Source organism: Pezoporus occidentalis, unplaced genomic scaffold, assembly GCF_034315485.1.
Source record: "Pezoporus occidentalis ecotype Australia unplaced genomic scaffold, CSIRO_AGI_Poc_V1 ctg12, whole genome shotgun sequence".
NCBI classification, from domain to species: Eukaryota; Metazoa; Chordata; class Aves; order Psittaciformes; family Psittacidae; genus Pezoporus; species Pezoporus occidentalis.
This window is the reverse complement of record NW_026912994.1, coordinates 7,299,914-7,318,783: the sequence shown is the minus strand read 5'-3', so window position 1 is coordinate 7,318,783 and position 18,870 is coordinate 7,299,914. Positions and strand designations below refer to the sequence as shown.

Below are 18,870 nucleotides of genomic sequence, written 5' to 3'. Positions count from 1 at the left end.
CACCACTTCTCAATGTGAACCACAGCATGGAAAGGGGTAATAAGTAAGAGATGGGCTTATAAAGCATGTTCCTAATCCAAACTAAGATGCTGGATAGACAAAACCAGGAGACAGAATTTGGGTTCCTAATCTGGATTTCCAACAGCACAGTCAATCTGGAATGTGGATTCAGACCTTTGGAGATGGCTGAATCTAAAACTAGACTTGTTTCGAATCTCAACAATTCAATACTCAGTTTGGACGTGCCATTCTGGACCTGTTTTATTCTGCTTTATGTCACTGTCTCATGTAACTTTGGTAAAGTTACACTAGTTTTGCTCCAAGTTCAGAAGCAAGCTCTTTATTCTCTAGAAATGTAAATGTATTGGCAAAAGAAATAACCCAGAATGGTGCCACAGATGGTCAGAAACATTGATGACACAAACTATGCATTTTTCTCCTCCTGCTGCTAAATAGCATGCTACTCTTTTTTTTTGCCTTTCCCAAAAGGGACTTGAAGATACGTAATTTCTAGTGCTCCGTCCAACATCACAGGTTAACATAAATGCCATGAGCTGTTCCCACTAGGAGAGCTAGGAACAAGATAATATAAAACTTGCAAGCAAAGAGCTTTTTTTTAATGGCACACCAGTTTTAATTGGCCTCAGTGCTGGCCCCATACAGAAAAATAGAATAAAGTTAAATGATTGCAATTTTAAACAGCATGTCATCCCTGGTGCCACCTGTTGGACAGATTATTACATGGTTTTGGCATTTTTGGCTCTGAGAAATAGTATTTTATATTTAAAATTACTTAATTTTTTTTGTTAATGGCACATCTTTCATTTGCTCCACAGACCAATTAGGAAAATGGCAACAGGTATGATCCTTGCAGGGATGGCGTTTGGACTTGCAGCTATTGTAGAAGTCAAAATAAATGTAAGTATAGCATAAGGGATTCCTCAAAATACTTTCTTTCCCTGAGATGTCTTTATTGATGCCTGTTAGATAATCCTTTTAACCATTGTGTTCCTTGATCATAATTTTTAATGTGTTCTTTACAATGAAGCATACTGATCCAGTTGCTAATGATAATTTTTACTTTGTCTACTTTTCCCTCTCTTTGTCTGTGTCTCTCTTTTGCTCTTTCTAGTCTTTGCAGTTTTGCTGTGCCGGTCATCTATATTGGTCTATATTCTAGATTTCCATCATCAAAGTGCTTGGCAGACATCTAGTTAATGCTAGTGATTAATTCCCAAAAGGTAGTCTGTTCTCTCTCCTATTTCTTACTGTAGCTTGCCTATACTTTACTGTTTGGGGTTTGTTGTGTGTGTGGTGGTTTTGATTTTTTAATTTAATTACTGGTGGTGTTTTACAAGACAGACTGCTTCTCCTGTGAGGCAGGTGAATGCAGTCACTTCTGTAGTCACAGGCATCAGGGACTGCGAGGCATCCCCAGACAGGATGGCAGTAAATTTCTTGTAGATTCAGTGCTAGCCCCTGCAGATTTGTACTGTTTGTTTCTGGCTCATGGCCAACCTTGTGCAGACTTCGGCTAACCTTTGTCTCACAAAAGTTACTATCAGATTAATTTTTAAAGCTTCCATGTATACTTAAAATGTTCTGTCAGAGTGGCTGGCACACAGCCCTGGACTCTTAACATCTGCTGGTTGCTCAGTGAATCCACTCCCAAGTCTCCTGCTGAATAGAGAGCATGCTGTTAAGGGATGCAGAAGTACCGATTACAGACATGGAGCTGGACTGAGATTTTCAAAACTGCTTAGTTTCTGGCCTAATTCTTTTCCCAGTCACTGACAGCAGTGGAAAATAATTATTTTGGTCACTGCTTTTGAAAGCTAAGCACAATTTTTCCATTCTGATATTGCAGTTGGTTAAATCCAGGCTCTAGGGAGCTGTATAATGAAAGCAGTGACATTGTTCTACCTACCCAGCAGTTGTGTAGCCTGTATGCTTAGTGGTGTGAAGAGCAGTTTTTGGGTGGAATGATAGGTTGGCTACTGAGCTACTACAAGAAAACCTCCCTAAATAAGATTTATGTTCAGCTTTGTCTCAGTGGAACTTTTGATGAGGAAGAGATGGAAAAGTGTCATTACAGAGAGGAAGACTATTATGGCTAAAAATGAAGAGATATTAAAGTGCTAATAAAGCACATAGATGGCACTTAAAGCCTTTTACTTTAATTAGGAAACTGATATGCCTCGACTTGTCTCAGAAGAAAGTTTAATTCGGGTCCTGAATTTGGCAAAGAACCCTGTTCAAGTGACAATCCAAGACAAGGACTTATTTCAGCAGCCTGTGGAGGCTTTTCAGGTAAGCGTATATGTGGGGCTAGAGGGCCTGACTTGTGTCCCATTGAAGAAACGGTGGGCTTTTTTCCAGGCATTTTCTAATAAAGCCCTCAGATACTAGAGCTTGTTCTCCTTCATCACATTAGAAGTGCATGGGAATAACTTTAAAAATGGAGCATATTATCTCCATTGATGAGACAGAAATGGAAAGTCTGAAGACATATTTCTATGGCAAAGAAGGAAATGGCTAACTAGATTCATGAGTAATTTGGAATAAAGGATAATTGTACTGAGATGAGCATGTAGAGACATTCAACTCAAATATTTCAGTGCTCAGACCAGGCATTACTGCTGGGATCGGGATGGCATGTGAAAAGTATTACCTCCAAAGTAGGAAAGAAATGGGAAGGCGTTTAACTGGGCATGGGCACTGAGTTGTTTCCTATTTCAGCTTCAGATTACTTTACAGGTCAAACTAATTTGGGACTCAAGACGGGCAGTCCGTTAGTCACCAGACCATTGGCAATGGAAGGTACCCCAAGCTCTGGCTTGACTAGCTCAAAGCCTATATATAACCATGTCTTTTGCTATAGAAAACAGCCCTGACCTCTCTTTAGAGGGTCCCTTGAAGAGAAAGTAGGGTTGCACTTGGTAGGAAGAGTCAGATCCTTTCTAATCTGAAGAAAGTGTAACCATGTCTGTTTTCTCTACAGAACCCAGCTGAGTACTCAAAATTAGTATTGAATGGAGAGCAACAGAGCCTTCGCTTCACCCTGCAATATCAAGGATTGTCTCTTCCTTTTAACTACACCATGAAGGAAAAATCAGTATACAGCTTAATTGTTTTTGAGGCAGGAGGAAACCTATCAAGCCGCTTAGTGAGTGTGGGAGTGAAGTGTAAATACAGTATTAATTCAGTGACTGTGATGATACAATGGGGTAATAGGCTCATTAATTCATTTGCTCAGTTGCAGTGTCTGTCTGATTGCTCTCAGGTGCTCTAAACCTGACTTCTTAGCTAGCAGCCCTGGATCTGTACACGTTTCTGCTGGTTGATTAATAGAGGCGTTATGGCATCTGAGAGTTTCTGGGCACACTTTAATCCAGTGAATGCTGCAGTGGGAGAGCAACATCATGCCTGCTAGGCAGCAGAGCTTGAGAAAGCTGAGGAAACAGAGCTGGAGATTTTCCCCCAAAGATGGTTCTTTAAAGCAAAGATGTTAAAGAGGCTCTAGGGCTGGGCTGGAATAACAGCATCAGAGGAATGATTCCGGGTTTAGTTATTGCAAGTGTTTAGTGAAAATGCACAGAAGGCCCACTTGTTTTGCTGAGCAGAATAAATGATTAAGCTCATTTCAAGCTCTGCAGCGGAGCTGGCTGTGTTTGGACATTTGTGTATTGCTGCAACAATCAGAGAGGCATATGGAGTGTATAGGGCCAGATTCATGTATCTTTCACCTGTAGCTGTATCCTAAGAGGCTCTCTTGAAATGAATGGTGTTACTGCACGTCACGTGTGGCAGGTGTGTAAATGCTGACAGAATCTATCCTTATGCTAAAATATCAATTCTCTTTGCAGTTTCTCAGCCTTGCCTGGTTGCCACACTAAACATTCAGTATTGCCTGGTAGAAATCATGTAACTGTTTTTCAAAATGAGGAGTTTTAAGGATTTATTTTTTCCTAAAGTGGGGTTGTTGTTTTTTATTTCCTGCTTTATGGCTTAGAGCCTGGGGCTCATTACTGCACAATGTTATTTCCCTGTGACCCTAATGACTGTGTGCTGTTAGCTTGAGAAATGGACACTCATACAGTGACTTTCATGCAGTCCTTAAGAAGTGAAAGTCTGTGACAGTCTGGAGCAAAGCAGTCTCTGAGTTTCAGTGTATCTCTGTGCTGCCCTAGCTATCTAGCCTGTGCTTAAATTAATGCCCACTCTGGAACAGGGAGGCTGCCATGCACTGGGGAACAGCTGTGCTGTTGGGTGATGCAATTGACCTGTCATTCTCAGCTGCAGATAAAGGAAGTGTGGAAGACAGTGTGGTAAATGATACTTGCTTTTCCAGCATTGCAATGCAACAAAGGCGATGCTAGAGCCACTGCTGTGTTGCAGGGCTTGCCCTTGGGTAGCCATGGCCCATGACGTCCTTCCTCACTGCTGGGTTTGGCCTCCTCACTCAGATGGGGGTGCTTTCCTGGAAGGAGCCAGTCTGAAATTGTTTTCTTCTCCTTTATGGGCTATTTAGCAGGCAGGAAATGAATTTGAGAGCTCTGGGGATCATCGAGTAATAATTTGGCTGGCCTCTCTGCAACAAACTAGAGTTTTAATCCCCATGTGTCTTCCATAGAAGAAAATGATGATGTTGTTTATTATTTATTGCTTTGACATTTATTTTTCACTGTGACTATTTGTTATTTAGGGCATAAATTATCTGTGGGTCAGCGTATCGCACTGAAGCACAACAGACATTTTATAGGTACACTGGAATTCTGGATCCTTGGTCTCAGAAGCCCATGGTTTAACATCACGAATAATGTGTAAAGAGAGGGCTGGAAAATTTTGAGAGAAAGTCAGTTTCTGAAGGTAGATGCAGTCCCTTTTGGCTTGCCTGGGTTCCATCTGTTGGCAGCAAAACCTGAAATTGCCCTGCCAGCTTAAGGGGCACGGCACAGCTGTGGATTTCTACCAACCAAGAACCTTGCTCTGTATTCTTTTTGTGTGACCATACAATCTTCATGGCAGGGCTGTCTTTGCTGTCTTTTTTTCAGCACTGTACCCCAAATAGGCTCTCCTCAAATGAGTGTAGATCATGTTAATTATTGAGCTGTGATCTCCAGGAGAGGCACTCTCAGTCCCCAGTGTGCCCAACCAGGTGGCCATTTCAGGGGTGTGTCTGCAGAGACTGTGAGTGCAATCAAGCTCAGTGCATCTTGGTTTCTCCTGCTCTCTGCCTGCACCATACAACAGTTTAATGTCCTGAGTATTGAGGGTCAGGGAAAATGAGTGATACATGATGATCAGAACAGTAACCTAATGGTTCCTCTTGGCTCTAGGCTTCTGTGAAGTCTGTAAGTATGCCAAGAATCAAGGTCTGAAAGTTAGGCAGTTGCAGGTTTTGCAGGAATAAAGTACTCATGCTTAATTGTAACTAATCACTGAAAGAAGCTCATGTGGATAATGATCTCTTGCTATCTTCAGATCAAGGGAAATATCATTTTGGAGGGTGTTACATGCCTCTCAGTAGAAGGGGTGACTGGCTGAAACTCTGTAGCCTTTGTTATGCAGGAGATGAAGAAAAAAAATCTCATCTTAAGCACTTGGTGGAGCTGAAATTTTGCTGTCAGCTTCATGGTACCAGGACTTTTGTGGCCTGATGTAAAGCTTATGTGAGAGCCCAGTCAATTTCCATGGGTTTTGCAACACATGTGTAACTCCATAGACACTAGTATTTTCTGCTGCACATTGTTACAAGGCAGCAGTAATAAATTTGTTTGATTTTCTTTCTTTCCTTCTTTAGATTACAGATTTGGAAGCAAAGCCAGAAAATGGTTTGGCAGCTGTTAGGTAGGAATGGCTTTTTTTTGAGGATTTGGAGGTGGTGGGATGAGGGGAAACTGCTTTTGACTAATGCAGACTGTATGTAACATAACCCAGATATTCTCAGGTTGGAATCTAGTCCACTCTTCTCATGCAAGACTCAGGTGTCAGCTGTGGAGGCTTGACAGCGTGTCACCTCCCACAGTTGCCGTACAGAGCTGAGCTTTATTGCTGCTTACTAGGCATTACTGCCTAGGATACTCTGAGCTGAGATGGCAACAGAGAAGATCTCCCTTGGAAGAGTGGTAACACATCTCGCTGTGTTCCACCATTTGGGAAAGAAAGAGAAGCAGCAATCTGGAAAGGAACCATTGCCATTTGTTCTCTGCAAACTGGCTAACTTATGACGTTCACTTATGTCACCCCACCTCACGCACAAATGCCTACTAAATTTGAAACAGCAACAATTTTATATCCTCAGAAACAATTCAGCTGCACATTAGGGTCTGCTTAAGCAGCTAGTTTACTTTCCTAATTTGAACTACTCCATGAACAGGCCTGTGCTGTCATCTCACTGAAGTCACACTTAACCACCAGACGTATGTGAGGTGCTGAGATGCATAAGCTGCCTTATCCTAAAACCTGTGTTGATAGAGCATGAGAGCAGTATCTCTTCATAGCCCTGTGCTTGCGAAGGCTTCTACTGGCTAAGCACCACCTTTGAGAACCGATTAATGACTGCAAGTGGGAATGTTTTATATTTTCCTGTGAACACTTTTGACAAAATATCAAAACATTCCCTTGAACAATTTGTGAAGAACTTTCGCTAAGAAGAAACTATTTTTCCACTAGCAAGGTCCTTTTGTTAAGCTTGACTATCTTCAGGGATTTCAGCCCCATTTTAAGAACTGAAAACCAAGAGAACGTTCCCGTGAAAGTTTTGGTTTTGGTGCAAATACCTTATTTTGCTACAGAACTCTTTCCCCTTTTTAGAAATAGAAACTCCTTGAAAAATACACCAGCACGGTGTGCACACTCATCAGGACACACAAGTTTATAATTTTCTGGTGTAGGTTGGGGCTCTGTCCTCTCAAACAGCCACAGAACAATTGTCATAGAATTAGGTTGGAAGGGACCTCAAAGATCATCTAGTTCCAAACCCCCTGCCATGGGCAGGGACACCTTCTACTAGATTAGATTGCTCAAAGCCCTGTCTAACCTTGCTTTGAACACTTGCAAAACCTGTGCCATTGTCTCACCACCTTCACAGTAAAGAACTTCTTCCTAATCTAAATCTACCCTCTTTCAGTTTAAGGCTATTCCCCCTTGTTCTGTCACTACATGCCCTTTGTAAAAAGTCCCTCTCCAGCTTTCTGTAGGCCCTCTTTAGGCACTGGAAGCTGCTGTAAGATCTCCCTGGAGCCTTCTCTTCTCTAGGCTGAACAAACCCAACTTTCTCAGCCTGTCTCCATAGGAGAGGTGCTCCAGCCCGCTGGGCATCTTGGCCTCCCCTAGACACACTTCAATCTTTGAAGGTCTCTGAGAAGAGATTGCCTGGAAGTCCTAACCCAAAAGAAGTGAGGGTCACTTTTCACAGGAGAGAGTAAGAGGGTAAAATTACACAGCAGAGAAAATTAATCTTATATTGAAAACTGGGCAATGAATCAGACATATTTTGGTAACTCGCAGGAGAAGCTGTCATAACCTTATGGAATTACAGAATGCTTTGGGAGAGAGAGTACGCTTCTGAAGTGTCTGATACTGTGCTTCTTCTGCCCTGTCTGACAGCTCAATGAAATATGCTTTCTTTGCAGATTCATTAATGGTTTGAACCAAGATGTCAACCTCACCATTGACAGCAAATGGTTCATTGCTGTTCAGAGAAACTACAGTGCTTCTGAGTACTCGCTGCTAGAGAGGGACAAGTAAGTTTCCTTTGCTGAGCTGAAGGTCCTTCCTGAGGCCCTTCTGTGGATACAGTGGGGCTTTTTTAGGTGAATAGCAAAACTTTCATTGCTATTTTCTTGGCATTTACCCGCAGGGGCAGATGTTTGTAAAAAAAACAGAATTATCAGTTCTGTGCAGCTCCAGGCAACTTCTGTGGGTGCAGAAGCTTGTTTCTTATGTTTTGTGGGGGCTGGAGGGAAGAGGCTGGCCATTCCTGTGCATTTGTCAGCAGAATAAGGTGGACAGAGTAAAGTCCCCTCTGTCATTTGACGCCTCCTCTATTTTGGTGTTCTCACAGGCCCAACTGTTAGGGTATTCTCAGGGAAAGGCCAATTCATATTCCACACTACAAAGTCTTGGTATGTGGGCTGATAACATCAAGTAACATTACATGGCTTTGCAGGCTGGGCTTGTTAGACAGGGGCTCCATATGGTCTTGATTTGGCAGCATTGGAGTTGGCTCTTGCAGGGTATTTCTGGTGTTTGCAATGTTTCAAAACAAGCTTCATGGCTTTTCTTTGCATCAGTTCCATCCAAAATATTTATTGCTGCAATTTAGTAGGATGAAGCAGCCATTGTGGCAATGTTGCTGAGCCTCTGTGCCATCTTGCACATCCAAAACCAGAAGAACAAATCTGAAGGCTAATTTGCTCTATTGAAAGGAAGCAAAGTGGCTTGTGGATGTGTATCTCTGATTTCCTGAAGGCTGCTTGAGCCTGGCTAACCTGTCTGGCCCACAGCTCTTGAAGGAATGGAGAAGTTTGGAAGGAAAACAAACCTGAGGAGCAAAAAAATCAGTGCCAGGAAGCAGCAGAAACCATTTAAAACTGTTAGCAATAGCCGCAAGTCACTAGGTGAACTCCACTTAGTGCCTAAGTGTTTCTGGAAGGAAAAATGACAAGAATTCTAGTGATTGTCTGACATAAACATTACTGCAGCTTTGCATCTTATATCCTCCCTGCTCCATTGTATGGGCATATTTGATGCTCTTTGTCAGTGGGACTAACTGGGAAATACTGTACTTCATCCTTCTATTTAGATATAATAATGGAAAATGCATAACTGAAATGGGAGAGTTTCCCCTGGAGCTAGGGCTGCTTGACTTCGGCGCGTCATACACCATTGTGATAACTAACGTAAGTGTCCCTGTAATGGTAACAAGCTGCTTTTATTCTTATGCTGGTGACTCTCACTTGCTTTCTCTACCCTGCAAGACCTGGGCAGTAGCTATCTGAAGGCAGTCCACTCTACAAGGGCTAGTGAATGTTTTCAGTGCCTACATAAGCAAGGCAGATGGGTACTCATTCCACCTTACACTGTGATCTTGTCAGATCTCATGGGCTAATGAGAAGTAAGATCTCTTCCTTGATAGAGATCCTTCATGGAAAATCATGTGATCTGTGGTTTGTTCTGGTCTCATGCCGTCCATCCTTATTCAGTTAGCATTGATGTAGCACACTGCAAAGAGCTATGACAGTCTACTAAGAGATGACTCTGCTTGTGGTCTTTAGAACACTGTACCTGGCAGTAACTCACACCTGAGAAACTTTGCAGAAACAGTCTGAAATATCCTCACATTTACTGATCTAAATGTGGACCTTCTGAGACTTGTGGATTACACATGGGGGGAAGAGGGATAAAGTGTTGAAGGAAGAGGTTGGTGAGATGGTGCCTCTGTTTTTCCTCCTCTTCCTGTCTGTACAGCTCATTTGAAGCCTAGTGTAAAGTCAAGGCATGGTTTTCTGAACAACCTAGCCCTAATGGGCCATGAGCACTTCTGTGGGGGTGGATTCCTTTCCAAGCTTGCCAACCTCTTAGGCTTGCTGCTCCAACCCTGTTCCAGCTGGCAGGAACCACAGAGATGAACGTGATCAGCTTAATTCCCATTTTAACCTTTCCACTGCATGCTCACACAGACAAACCAGGTCTGACAGGACACACTGCTAAGCTGCCCTCTGAGACTTTGGGTACTGTGTTGTGATGAGCAGAGCAAACTGCTGTCAGCTACTCCCTGGCAGTAACATCTCCCTATTGGGCAATTAATGGGAGCTGTTCATGTCTGCAAAGTCCAAATACGAAGGGGGGGAAATAGAGCTGCAAGGCACCTGGCATTTTTTTTTTTAACTTCAGTAGCTGGAGTAGAATGCACAGTCCTGGAGGGAACAGGCAGATGCTGCCATCTGTGAGTGCAGAGATTTATGTACATAAACCACATACTTGAACTGATGTTGGCCAGACCCTTCCTCCATGGCTGCAAGCCTCTTTCACCAGATGAGAAACTAAGAAGAGAAGTTGCATTAAGAATATTACACTAATAATATTACCCTAAAGCCTCTGATAAATGCAACTGAGTCAGGGTCAGTTGAGGTAAATGTGTCGCACATCACTGTTGGCAAGAATTTCAGTTTGTGGACCCATCTACAAAAAGTCCCTGTTGTAGCCGTGGCTGCTCTGGGGTGGCTCTGTGCCGTAGTCCTTCTGGACCCTGTGGTAGTCCTTTAATCTTTTTGACCCTCTGTTTTTCCATCTCTCTGCCTGTGGTTTCTTCCTTTTGTAGAGAGTTAGTTTGCTCCAGGCCAAGATATTTTTTTAATTATTGCAGTGGTTTGTACTGAGCCCCGCTCCTCTGCCAGGAGTGCTATATAGAAAAACTGGGAATGCAATATATTACTCTGCTAATGTGGCTGACTGTGACGCTTAAATCACAGAGACGCTGCCTTCTAGCCAGCCTTCCTCAGTGTGCAGTTATAGTACGGTGCTTGTGACATTTCTTTATGGGCTAAAGAGCAATGCACAGCTCTCCTCACAGCTCTTTTAGCCTGCTAAAAAACAGTATCTTGATTTGCCTTCCTGCATTGTGATTAAGTGCATCTAGTAAATATCCACTGTATTTTCCCAAGTACTCTCCTTAAGTGTGGGTTTTTTTGCTTGAAGCCATTTCAGCCTAGTGTTTTCTTGGCTACTAGTCAGATCTCTCTCTGCTTCTGAGCCTCTGTGCATCAGAGGCAATATTAATTACATCTGGGAAAGCAAATAAAAATGATTAGGAATACAGCTACCATAACTAATTGAATACATCTGGTACAGGGCAGTCTCTGCTACTCTTGGTGTCCCTGAACTGGATTTCTTTGGGTGTCACTGTTATCATATTGGAGTTGTACATTGCTAATGAAATGGGAACAATGACCACATGGTTGCAATGAGTGTTTATCCTTTTGTCCTCTTCTAGCCTTGGGGACAGCAGTGGGCCACAGGCTCGGCACAAGTTTCACACAGACTTCTCTCAACCCCACTACAGAAGACAACTTGTTGGTTTGCAATAGCTTAGGCAACTCTTGAATGTGTGGGAATGCTTCCATCCTGCCACCTATGCAGTAGGAATCATCCCATTCATGACAGGCTTGAAAATGGCAGGTGTCAGACCCATAGTTTTGCTTCTAGGGCAGAGATTTGCTTCCGTCTTTGCTTAAAATTTTGTTTTGGTAAATTTGCCGTTTCTGTCCAGGCTAAGAAGGATCTGATCTTTCAGCAGCTAATCAGTGTGCCTTTATTTTCATGCTAGGTTTCTGGAGGTGCTGTTAAGACATGGAAGTCAGAAGACATAAAGGCCAACAATGTCCATATGGCTTGGCAGTTACCACAATACTTATTAATATCTGCTGGGGAGGTGATGTTCTCCATTACAGGTCTGGCCTTCTCCTATTCTCAGGTACACCACTTGAAGATAAAGTGCTTACAATTAGACTTCAGGATTTATTCCTGCATCTGCTGTTGACTTGTAATATGTCCTTTGGCATGCCACTGACTCACTTAAGCAAAAAGTGGGTTTGTAACACAGCTTGCTGGGTGCCCTCAAACTAAATTAATTCCAACCCCTATTCTATGGTACTCTGAAGGATACTTCTTCTCAGTTATACTCAGGACACTCCTTTTCTAGTGAAGCTGAGAACACAGAAAAGAGCTGGATAGAAGTTTATTTTAATGTGAAAGGTCTAAATAGTGTAATATCAGGTTTTTCTCCCAGTGAAATATTTTGTAGTATGTATTTTCCAGTGATAAAAAGTCAAAGGTATCTCAAGGACTATAGGGTGGCACTGGGCTTTGGAATCTGCTTTAAATGGAGAGAGCGAAAGGGTCTAAGCCTACACGAGTCTAAAAAAGAGAGCAGGGGTTAGCAAGTGTGCAAGGGATGATTTGATTGCTGTCTAGGAAGAAGGTTTATGAGGAGAGGATGGAGGCATTACAAGATCGAAAAGCTGAAGCTACTCAAATTTATCCCTGGAGTAAATTGCAGATATTCATTAATAGTGGGACAATTTGTAATGGGATGTAGAAACTTTGTCATCGCAGGAAGTTCAACATCAAGATCCAGTTCCAAAGGTGTACAGCCACATGGCATCAGACTACAAACTGCAGGTGGTGTTGTGTGGTTCCCTGGACTTTTCGATTGTACGATTTCAGATGATGCAGATTGGGGATGATGAGGATCCAGCTCTGCAAAAGCAGCATCTCCTCTTTCTTCACGTGTCCTCCTGGAGGACATGTTTTGAGAGTTTCTTGTATGAAGCTCTTGAGATTAACCACTCTGCACAGAGAAAATTTCCCCTATCTCATAGACTGAGCGCAGTGACACCCACACTGGGCAGGACATCACAAAGTGAACCAGGGCAGAAGGGCACAGTGTGATACCCACTGATCAGACCCTTCTCTTTTCAGTCTCCGGCCAGCATGAAGTCGGTGCTGCAGGCAGGCTGGCTGCTCACGGTGGCTGTTGGGAATACCTTTGTGCTCGTTGTTGCCCAAGCTGCACCAATGGCACAGGTATGGTTTGGCTCTCAGAACAGAGGTAATGCTTTTAAACAGGCTGCTGGATGTCCACATCCTGGAGGTACAGCTTTCCTGCACAGCTCCAGGCTCCTGCAGTTGAGTAATGGCAGACTGCACTGAGGTCTCCCAGCCAGGGCCCTGTGTTGCCCTCAGCAGAGTTACCCTCTGGAGCCGTGGCCCTCCCTAAGTCTCCCAGTGGCAGTAAATAATAGTGACCTGCACTGCTGCAATAACGTTGATGGAGCTCCGCTCTAGGCAGGCAGGCTGCCTGTGGGCCTGAAGCCAGCCACAGATTTCAGTTGCTTACCAAAAGCAGCTTGCCTTCATCCAGGTAGCCCAGTGGGCTGTCAGCCTCCTCAAGTGTCTAGCTTGGTATCCCTCAGGGCCAGCTGCCTATGGCACCCTAGAGATGATGAGCTCGCATGGGGAGATTGTGGTGTGGAGGTTGTTAAATTGCGCCTATCAGACTTTTGAGATGGTGCCATGAAGGTGTGAACTTGGGCTTGTTTCTGGATAACATGAAACTGCCTCTTCCAAAGGAATCTTGTGGGCAAAAAGCCCAGACAGGTATGTTGCCGTCAGGATGGATTTCTAAGAAAAGATTTAATGAAACTAGCCCAATCAAACAGGTTTATTTCAAGGTATATCACATATTCGTAATTAAATTATGTGTACATGGGTTTACCAGAAAACAGGATGAGAAAATTTCTATCTTGTAAACACTTTTGGAAACTAAAAAGTAATTTTCAGCCAGCTCTTTAAAAGGCACTTGTAGGTGCAGAGATGTCCTCTGGACTGAGAGTCTGGGGTCTCCTGACCTGCTGTTCTTTTTTCTTTCCTAGTGGGCTGAATTTGTCTTGTTCACTGTTCTCCTCTTTGCTGTGTGCATTATTTTCTCCATCATGGGATATTTCTATGTCAGTGTGGATCCAGAGGACCTAGAAGAAAAGGAAGAGAAGAGAGAGTCCCCAAGCAGAGGAAACATGATTAGTCTTGTTACTCAAAAAACAAAGCTCTAACACATGATGGGTTGGGATTTTTTTTTTAATCAGAAGATGGGAGGGTAAAAGAAGGGTGGGGAAAATGTTCTTTTATTTTATAGCATTGTAGTCTTTATTACTCAAAATGTAGCCATCTTCTAAATGGGACAAAATAGCCCTTTATAAAAACAGTGGGGGTGCTAAAATCAGAGCAAAACTCCCTGGGAAAGCTCCTCTGGTATTAAAAGCCCTCAAGTAAATACAGTGTAATTTAAAACCTGTCTATTTTTTTTAAGTATAGGATGCTTTCCTATGATTTGGTTTTAAACATATACTTAGGGCAGCAGGGAGGAAGGGTGGAAGGAATGCCATACGACAGCAAATTTGGAGATGCTGAGAGAAAAGAATGAAAACTCATTACAGGAACTGGGGAAGAATAGACGTTACTGACAGGAGAACTTTTAATGCTGTCACCGAGGACTGGAAGTGTTACAGTCCCAAAGGCTTTTATCATGTAACTCTCCTTACGAGTATTTCACCCCATTATTGCATATTATGAATGGTCCTGATTTATGACTTTCACCTCCAGGCTCAGAAGTAATAACAGGGAATTAAATTCTGCAGGCTAAAATATTCCCCAAACGCTACTGAAGAAGATGTGTATGCCACCATCTCTCCGATACTGACTTTTTTTTTCCTAGGAAGTTTAGCAACTGGTGGTTTCTTTGAATATATGTGATTAGAGAATTGGTTTACACTTTGTTATTTCAGAAATCCAGGCAGTTACTTGCCATCTTCCTATATATTCTTTATTGAGCATTTCCTTTTACAGCACTTGCCACTGCAAGTTAGGATAAGGCTGATTTCTTATCTCATCCTTCAGTTATTCCCTACCGAGAGACACATTGTGGCAGTGTCTATAAAATTCCAGACATCCTGCAGAGAGTTAAACAAGGATGCATTTTATCATCTTTTCAGTCTACAAGAGAAGACCATAGGAGATTTTTCTTTTTCCGCCCTGTTTTTGTGTCTCTCTACTAAACTTTGGATATAGTTATTTTATCAGAAGTGTGATATAACTGTCTGATTTTCCTGGGTTGTGTGAATCTGTGATTTCACATTCTGCATAGAAGTAATTCAACCATTGCTGATCTAGTAAAACTCCCGAGGCAGTCTCTGCCTTCGTCTGTCCTCCAAGGCTGCAGTTGTAACAGGTATGTCCTAATTTACAAGAAGTTGTCAATAGGATCTTCAGGTTCACAGAGAATAGATACTAAATGATGCCTTCCTTTTCTATCTTGGCATTGGCCATAATTGTTTGCTGATGCTTTGATTCAGGAGATTACAAAATACATGTTAATTTAACTCGTGTTCAGGACAGTGCTAGGGAATACACTTAGTTTGACACCTCTGCTACTTTAATGTGCTGCTTTGTGTATGTGTGTCTTCTCCGGCGAGACTGAGAAAACCCCACTTTTTGGTTTATAACTGGAAGACTCACAGCCTAAGATTGTTTCCTTTGCTTCCTGTCATGAAGTTCCACCACTAGTTCTGCATAAACTCCTGCCTGCTGTGAAACAGCGTCTGAGTCTTGTGCCAGAGGGGGACCATGGTCTCAGATAAATGACACCAGGCTGCAGTTCTGCACACAGAAACACTTAATGATGTTCAGTCAATGCAAAGCCATTTATTAAGCTGTGGTGGCTGGATCCAGGCAGCTGAACCCTGTGACTCAGCAGGGAATGAAGGGCATTGAAAAACATCTACTGGGTCATCCAACCTGCTCCTCAGAAGCCAAGTGAGGATTATTCCCTCTACTCCTTTCTGGTATTGTTCTCCTGCCATGATTCTTTGTGTAGGTTCTTTCTCCTCCAGACATTGTTGTTTTCCTAATCCTGCTTTATGATACACTGAGAATCAGCTCAGAGGCTGCTGAATCATTCTACTATGATGCTATTTGACCAACTTCCAATTCGGAGCACTAATAGAAAAGATTTCTTTCTCCCCCCTGCAAACAAAACAAAAATCCCCAAACTGAAGGAATGGACAGGCTCCAGTAGCACTGAACAAACAGAATTTAGAATTATTGGAGCATTTAATTTTTTATAAGCCTTGAATTCAGAAGTGCGTTGGGGTTCAAGGGCGTATGTGGTGAAGAGACAATTGAGAATTATTGGAGCACTTTACTTGGAAAGCACTTGATAAGCAGCTCATAGTGGCATGAGGGAAAGCAATGTGTCCAGTTCTTTACATATGCTCAAGAACCTTTTGATTTTGTTTTATTTCCTTATTGGCGGCACTACCAGAAGCTGTCATACACTCTGAGCTTAATTTAAAGGAATCATTCCAAACTCATAAAAAATACATTTAGGATGTCATCTGTAGCTTTTTAAACTCCTAGTGCCAAATTTCCCCTTTCCAAACATCTCCATGTTCCAAACCATCACCATAATGCTGGGGGTGGGGAGGGAAGGGGAGGAGAGGAGAAAAATTGCAATTCACAGTTGGGAAGGTTATGAACAGGAAAGCAATGCTATAAATGAAGTGCTAACATGAGGCTAGGGGCTGATTACATTTCTCTTCCAGCTGACACCTCTACTTCTTCCCACCTGCTCATCATCACCTGTTGGAATCTTTGTCCTCCTCCCATCTGCCTGCTTGGTTGCTGATATGATCCTTCCCCACCGTTTCAGCTGCAGTTGTAAAGCTTTTGCTAATTGGACCATTTATTTGAAATGCACCAGCAGTTTGGAGGGATTTCCACTGAGTGGGCTGACAACCAGCCAGGAGCAGGCTGGGGCCTGTAATTAAGAGCTGCCCCTGCTGTAGCTGGAGAAGGTGGCAAAATAGCACACTCAGCATAGCATTTCTCCAATGTTAGAGCAACAACTCTGTCCTCGGAGCCGTTTCATCACTTTCAAATGGACTCAAGACTGGATCAAAGATTTAGGATGTGATTCTGCGGAGTATTGAAGTCTCTGGGTTTTTCTTCCATACAGTCAGCCTAGAGATGGGACCATCCAATTTTAGAATGATATTCCTTATTCCTCCCAATTCCTTGATCTAGGATCAGAGGGAGAATCCAAAATAGTGATATGTAAAGCTATATGAACATCTGTAGAGAAGCAGCAGCCTCCTGCCTGTCCAGCTTTGCCTGTCACTGCAGGGAGTCTCAGCTGTTGGTGGAGTCTGCCCTGGAGCAGATTAGGGAAAGCTCACACCAGCTGTTTTGGAGGCTGATGTACAAAAATTATCATCTCCAGCTAAGGGACTGTAATGAGCTGATGGGGATCTTTGGGTAGGTTGCTGCACAAGCCTTCACGGAGATTGCAGGAGTTTGGCTTCACTGTAGAAGTATGTGTATTCATTTGTTTTTCCTAACAATGATCTCTGATAAAGAATTTTTTGTGCAGCGAATTTCCCTGCAGTTGCACTGGCTGTTACTCAACATGTTTTTCCCCTTAGTAGGTTGCAAGTGTGGCCAGTGTTATTTCCAGCTTTGCATGAGACAAGCATAAAAAGTGAGCTTTCAAACTCACCAAAAACTTGACTGTGGGGTCCTTAAATTTACCTGTTCTCTCTGAGGCAGTCAAACACCTTTATGTAGTAAGCTGCTCATTGCAGCTCAAGGAGTTTGCATCTCTCTTTTCTTTCCTCTTCCTTTCTCCACAATTCCAGAAGATGATTTTTGGAAGATTCCAGAAGATGAGCCACGGGAAGTGTGCATGGGATGGGCTTGGATGCAGCTGGTGCATGCTGTGTTAGCTCCAGCTGGAAGACAGGAGCCTGGCCAGGAGCAGGAGCTAGTTCCTCCCTGGAGATCCAAGTGGGGCTGGGCAAGGTAGCCTGGGGCAGGGCTTGCCCTGGTGGAGGATGTGGTTTTCCTGAGCAGTGATCTGGATGTGAAAGGAGCAAGTGAAAGGAAAAGTTTTCACTGGCCTTGGCTTTGGCCTGAGGTGCTGTGCAAGGAGGCTGCAGACTGACAAGCAGGGAGGAAAGAAATGGCTATTTGGTCTAGGTCTTCCAGACTCCTCAGTGAACAACTGAAATTCCTTACATCAAATTAATTGCAGAGAAAATTATATGGGAGAAGTGGAACGCTCAGGTGATTAAATAGTGGATGACTTCAGACCTTTCTGAAAGTGCTCTCCTAACTGGTGGTGAAGGGCCATCATGGGAGTTAGCTACCCATGGTTTGAAAACTGGTTTGTAGTTCTGGAGCGCAGCAAAACCTGCATACAGACCTGTGTCCTTGGGTCTGCAGTGACTGGAGGAGGAGGCAACTGTGCTCCCAGTGATGCCACCACCAGCCGTGACAGCCACCACCTTGGCTTCCCCTTGGTACTGAAAAACACAGCTGAAGGTGTATTACAAATGGAAGTAGCACAGGGGGGAGGGCTACAGTTAAGGGTGGTTAATGGGCAGTTTTAGCCAGGGTCATACACAGAAGAATAATTACCTCTTCTACGTCCTCTGTGTGTTGAATTTCTCTGCTTCACTACAAGAAACACTTTCTAGCACCAGCAGCTTAAAGAGAGTTCAGCTCCATCACAGATACCACAGCTGCTGAATTTTGGACGGTACCAGACTCTGCATTTCATTATCGCTACATTTGTTATTGTGCTATAATTCTAAAACAGCACTTAAGAGATGTTTCTGGCCCCAGATGTTGACAGATCTGGCCATGTTTTTGCATATTGATAGCCAGATTTACACTAGCCTGTCATGTTAACACATGCGATAAACCTGTCATGTACAAGTAGATGTTGTGGACCCTGTGGATTTCCTCAGCAATTTAGAAGGAAACCAAAATCCCTAGTGAAGCTGGCTAAGCATGAAGGTGTTGCTTCCTTGTTGGAGATACCACAGGCTTTGTAAAACAAGGACCCTCATTCAGCTCTTGCAAAGTGGTTCCCAGAAAGACAAAAAGAGGGGGACACTCTTAAACATGTTGCCTTGAGAAGGGCTTGTGCTTCACTGCAGAAACTGCCCAAAGGAAAATAATTGCTTTGCTTAAAATCCATCTTCCTTCCTTGCCATGTCAGGTGGTCAACAAGGAATGAAACAAGTTGTTTCTTTGTGAGCATTAAATCAAGGAGCTGCAGCGTCCTTTGAAGGTCTTCCCATAATGTGTTTTACTAGCAGGTCAACATTAACTTGCCTCTACTACCTGTAGATCAGAAGAGTGCCAGGATGCAGAGCAGACACACTCCAGGCTCCCACGGCTGGCTGATCAACTCTCTTCATTTTTAATGAAGTTTTTAGCATATATACTGCAGAGCTCAGAATTGGT

At 43.2% G+C, this 18,870-nt stretch overlaps 1 protein-coding gene across 10 annotated transcripts in view; it reads left to right on the top strand.

Moving 5' to 3' along the window:
• Window positions 1-15,089, top strand: part of SLC15A2 (solute carrier family 15 member 2) — a 66,299-nt gene extending 51,210 nt beyond the window's left edge. For 9 of the 10 annotated variants that reach the window (XM_062607107.1, XM_062607100.1, XM_062607106.1 and 6 more), the window contains 9 exons: window positions 837-918; window positions 2,185-2,310; window positions 3,002-3,166; window positions 5,804-5,850; window positions 7,638-7,748; window positions 8,810-8,906; window positions 11,333-11,479; window positions 12,487-12,591; window positions 13,440-15,089. In XM_062607107.1, coding sequence (XP_062463091.1) covers window positions 837-918; window positions 2,185-2,310; window positions 3,002-3,166; window positions 5,804-5,850; window positions 7,638-7,748; window positions 8,810-8,906; window positions 11,333-11,479; window positions 12,487-12,591; window positions 13,440-13,616 — 1,057 coding nt within the window. In that variant the 3' untranslated portion in view covers window positions 13,617-15,089. Of the gene's footprint in view, window positions 1-836; window positions 919-2,184; window positions 2,311-3,001; window positions 3,167-5,803; window positions 5,851-7,637; window positions 7,749-8,809; window positions 8,907-11,332; window positions 11,480-12,486; window positions 12,592-13,439 lie in introns of those variants that run through there. The other variant, XR_009962457.1, reaches the window with a different exon arrangement.
• The last annotated feature ends 3,781 nt before the right edge of the window (window positions 15,090-18,870 follow it).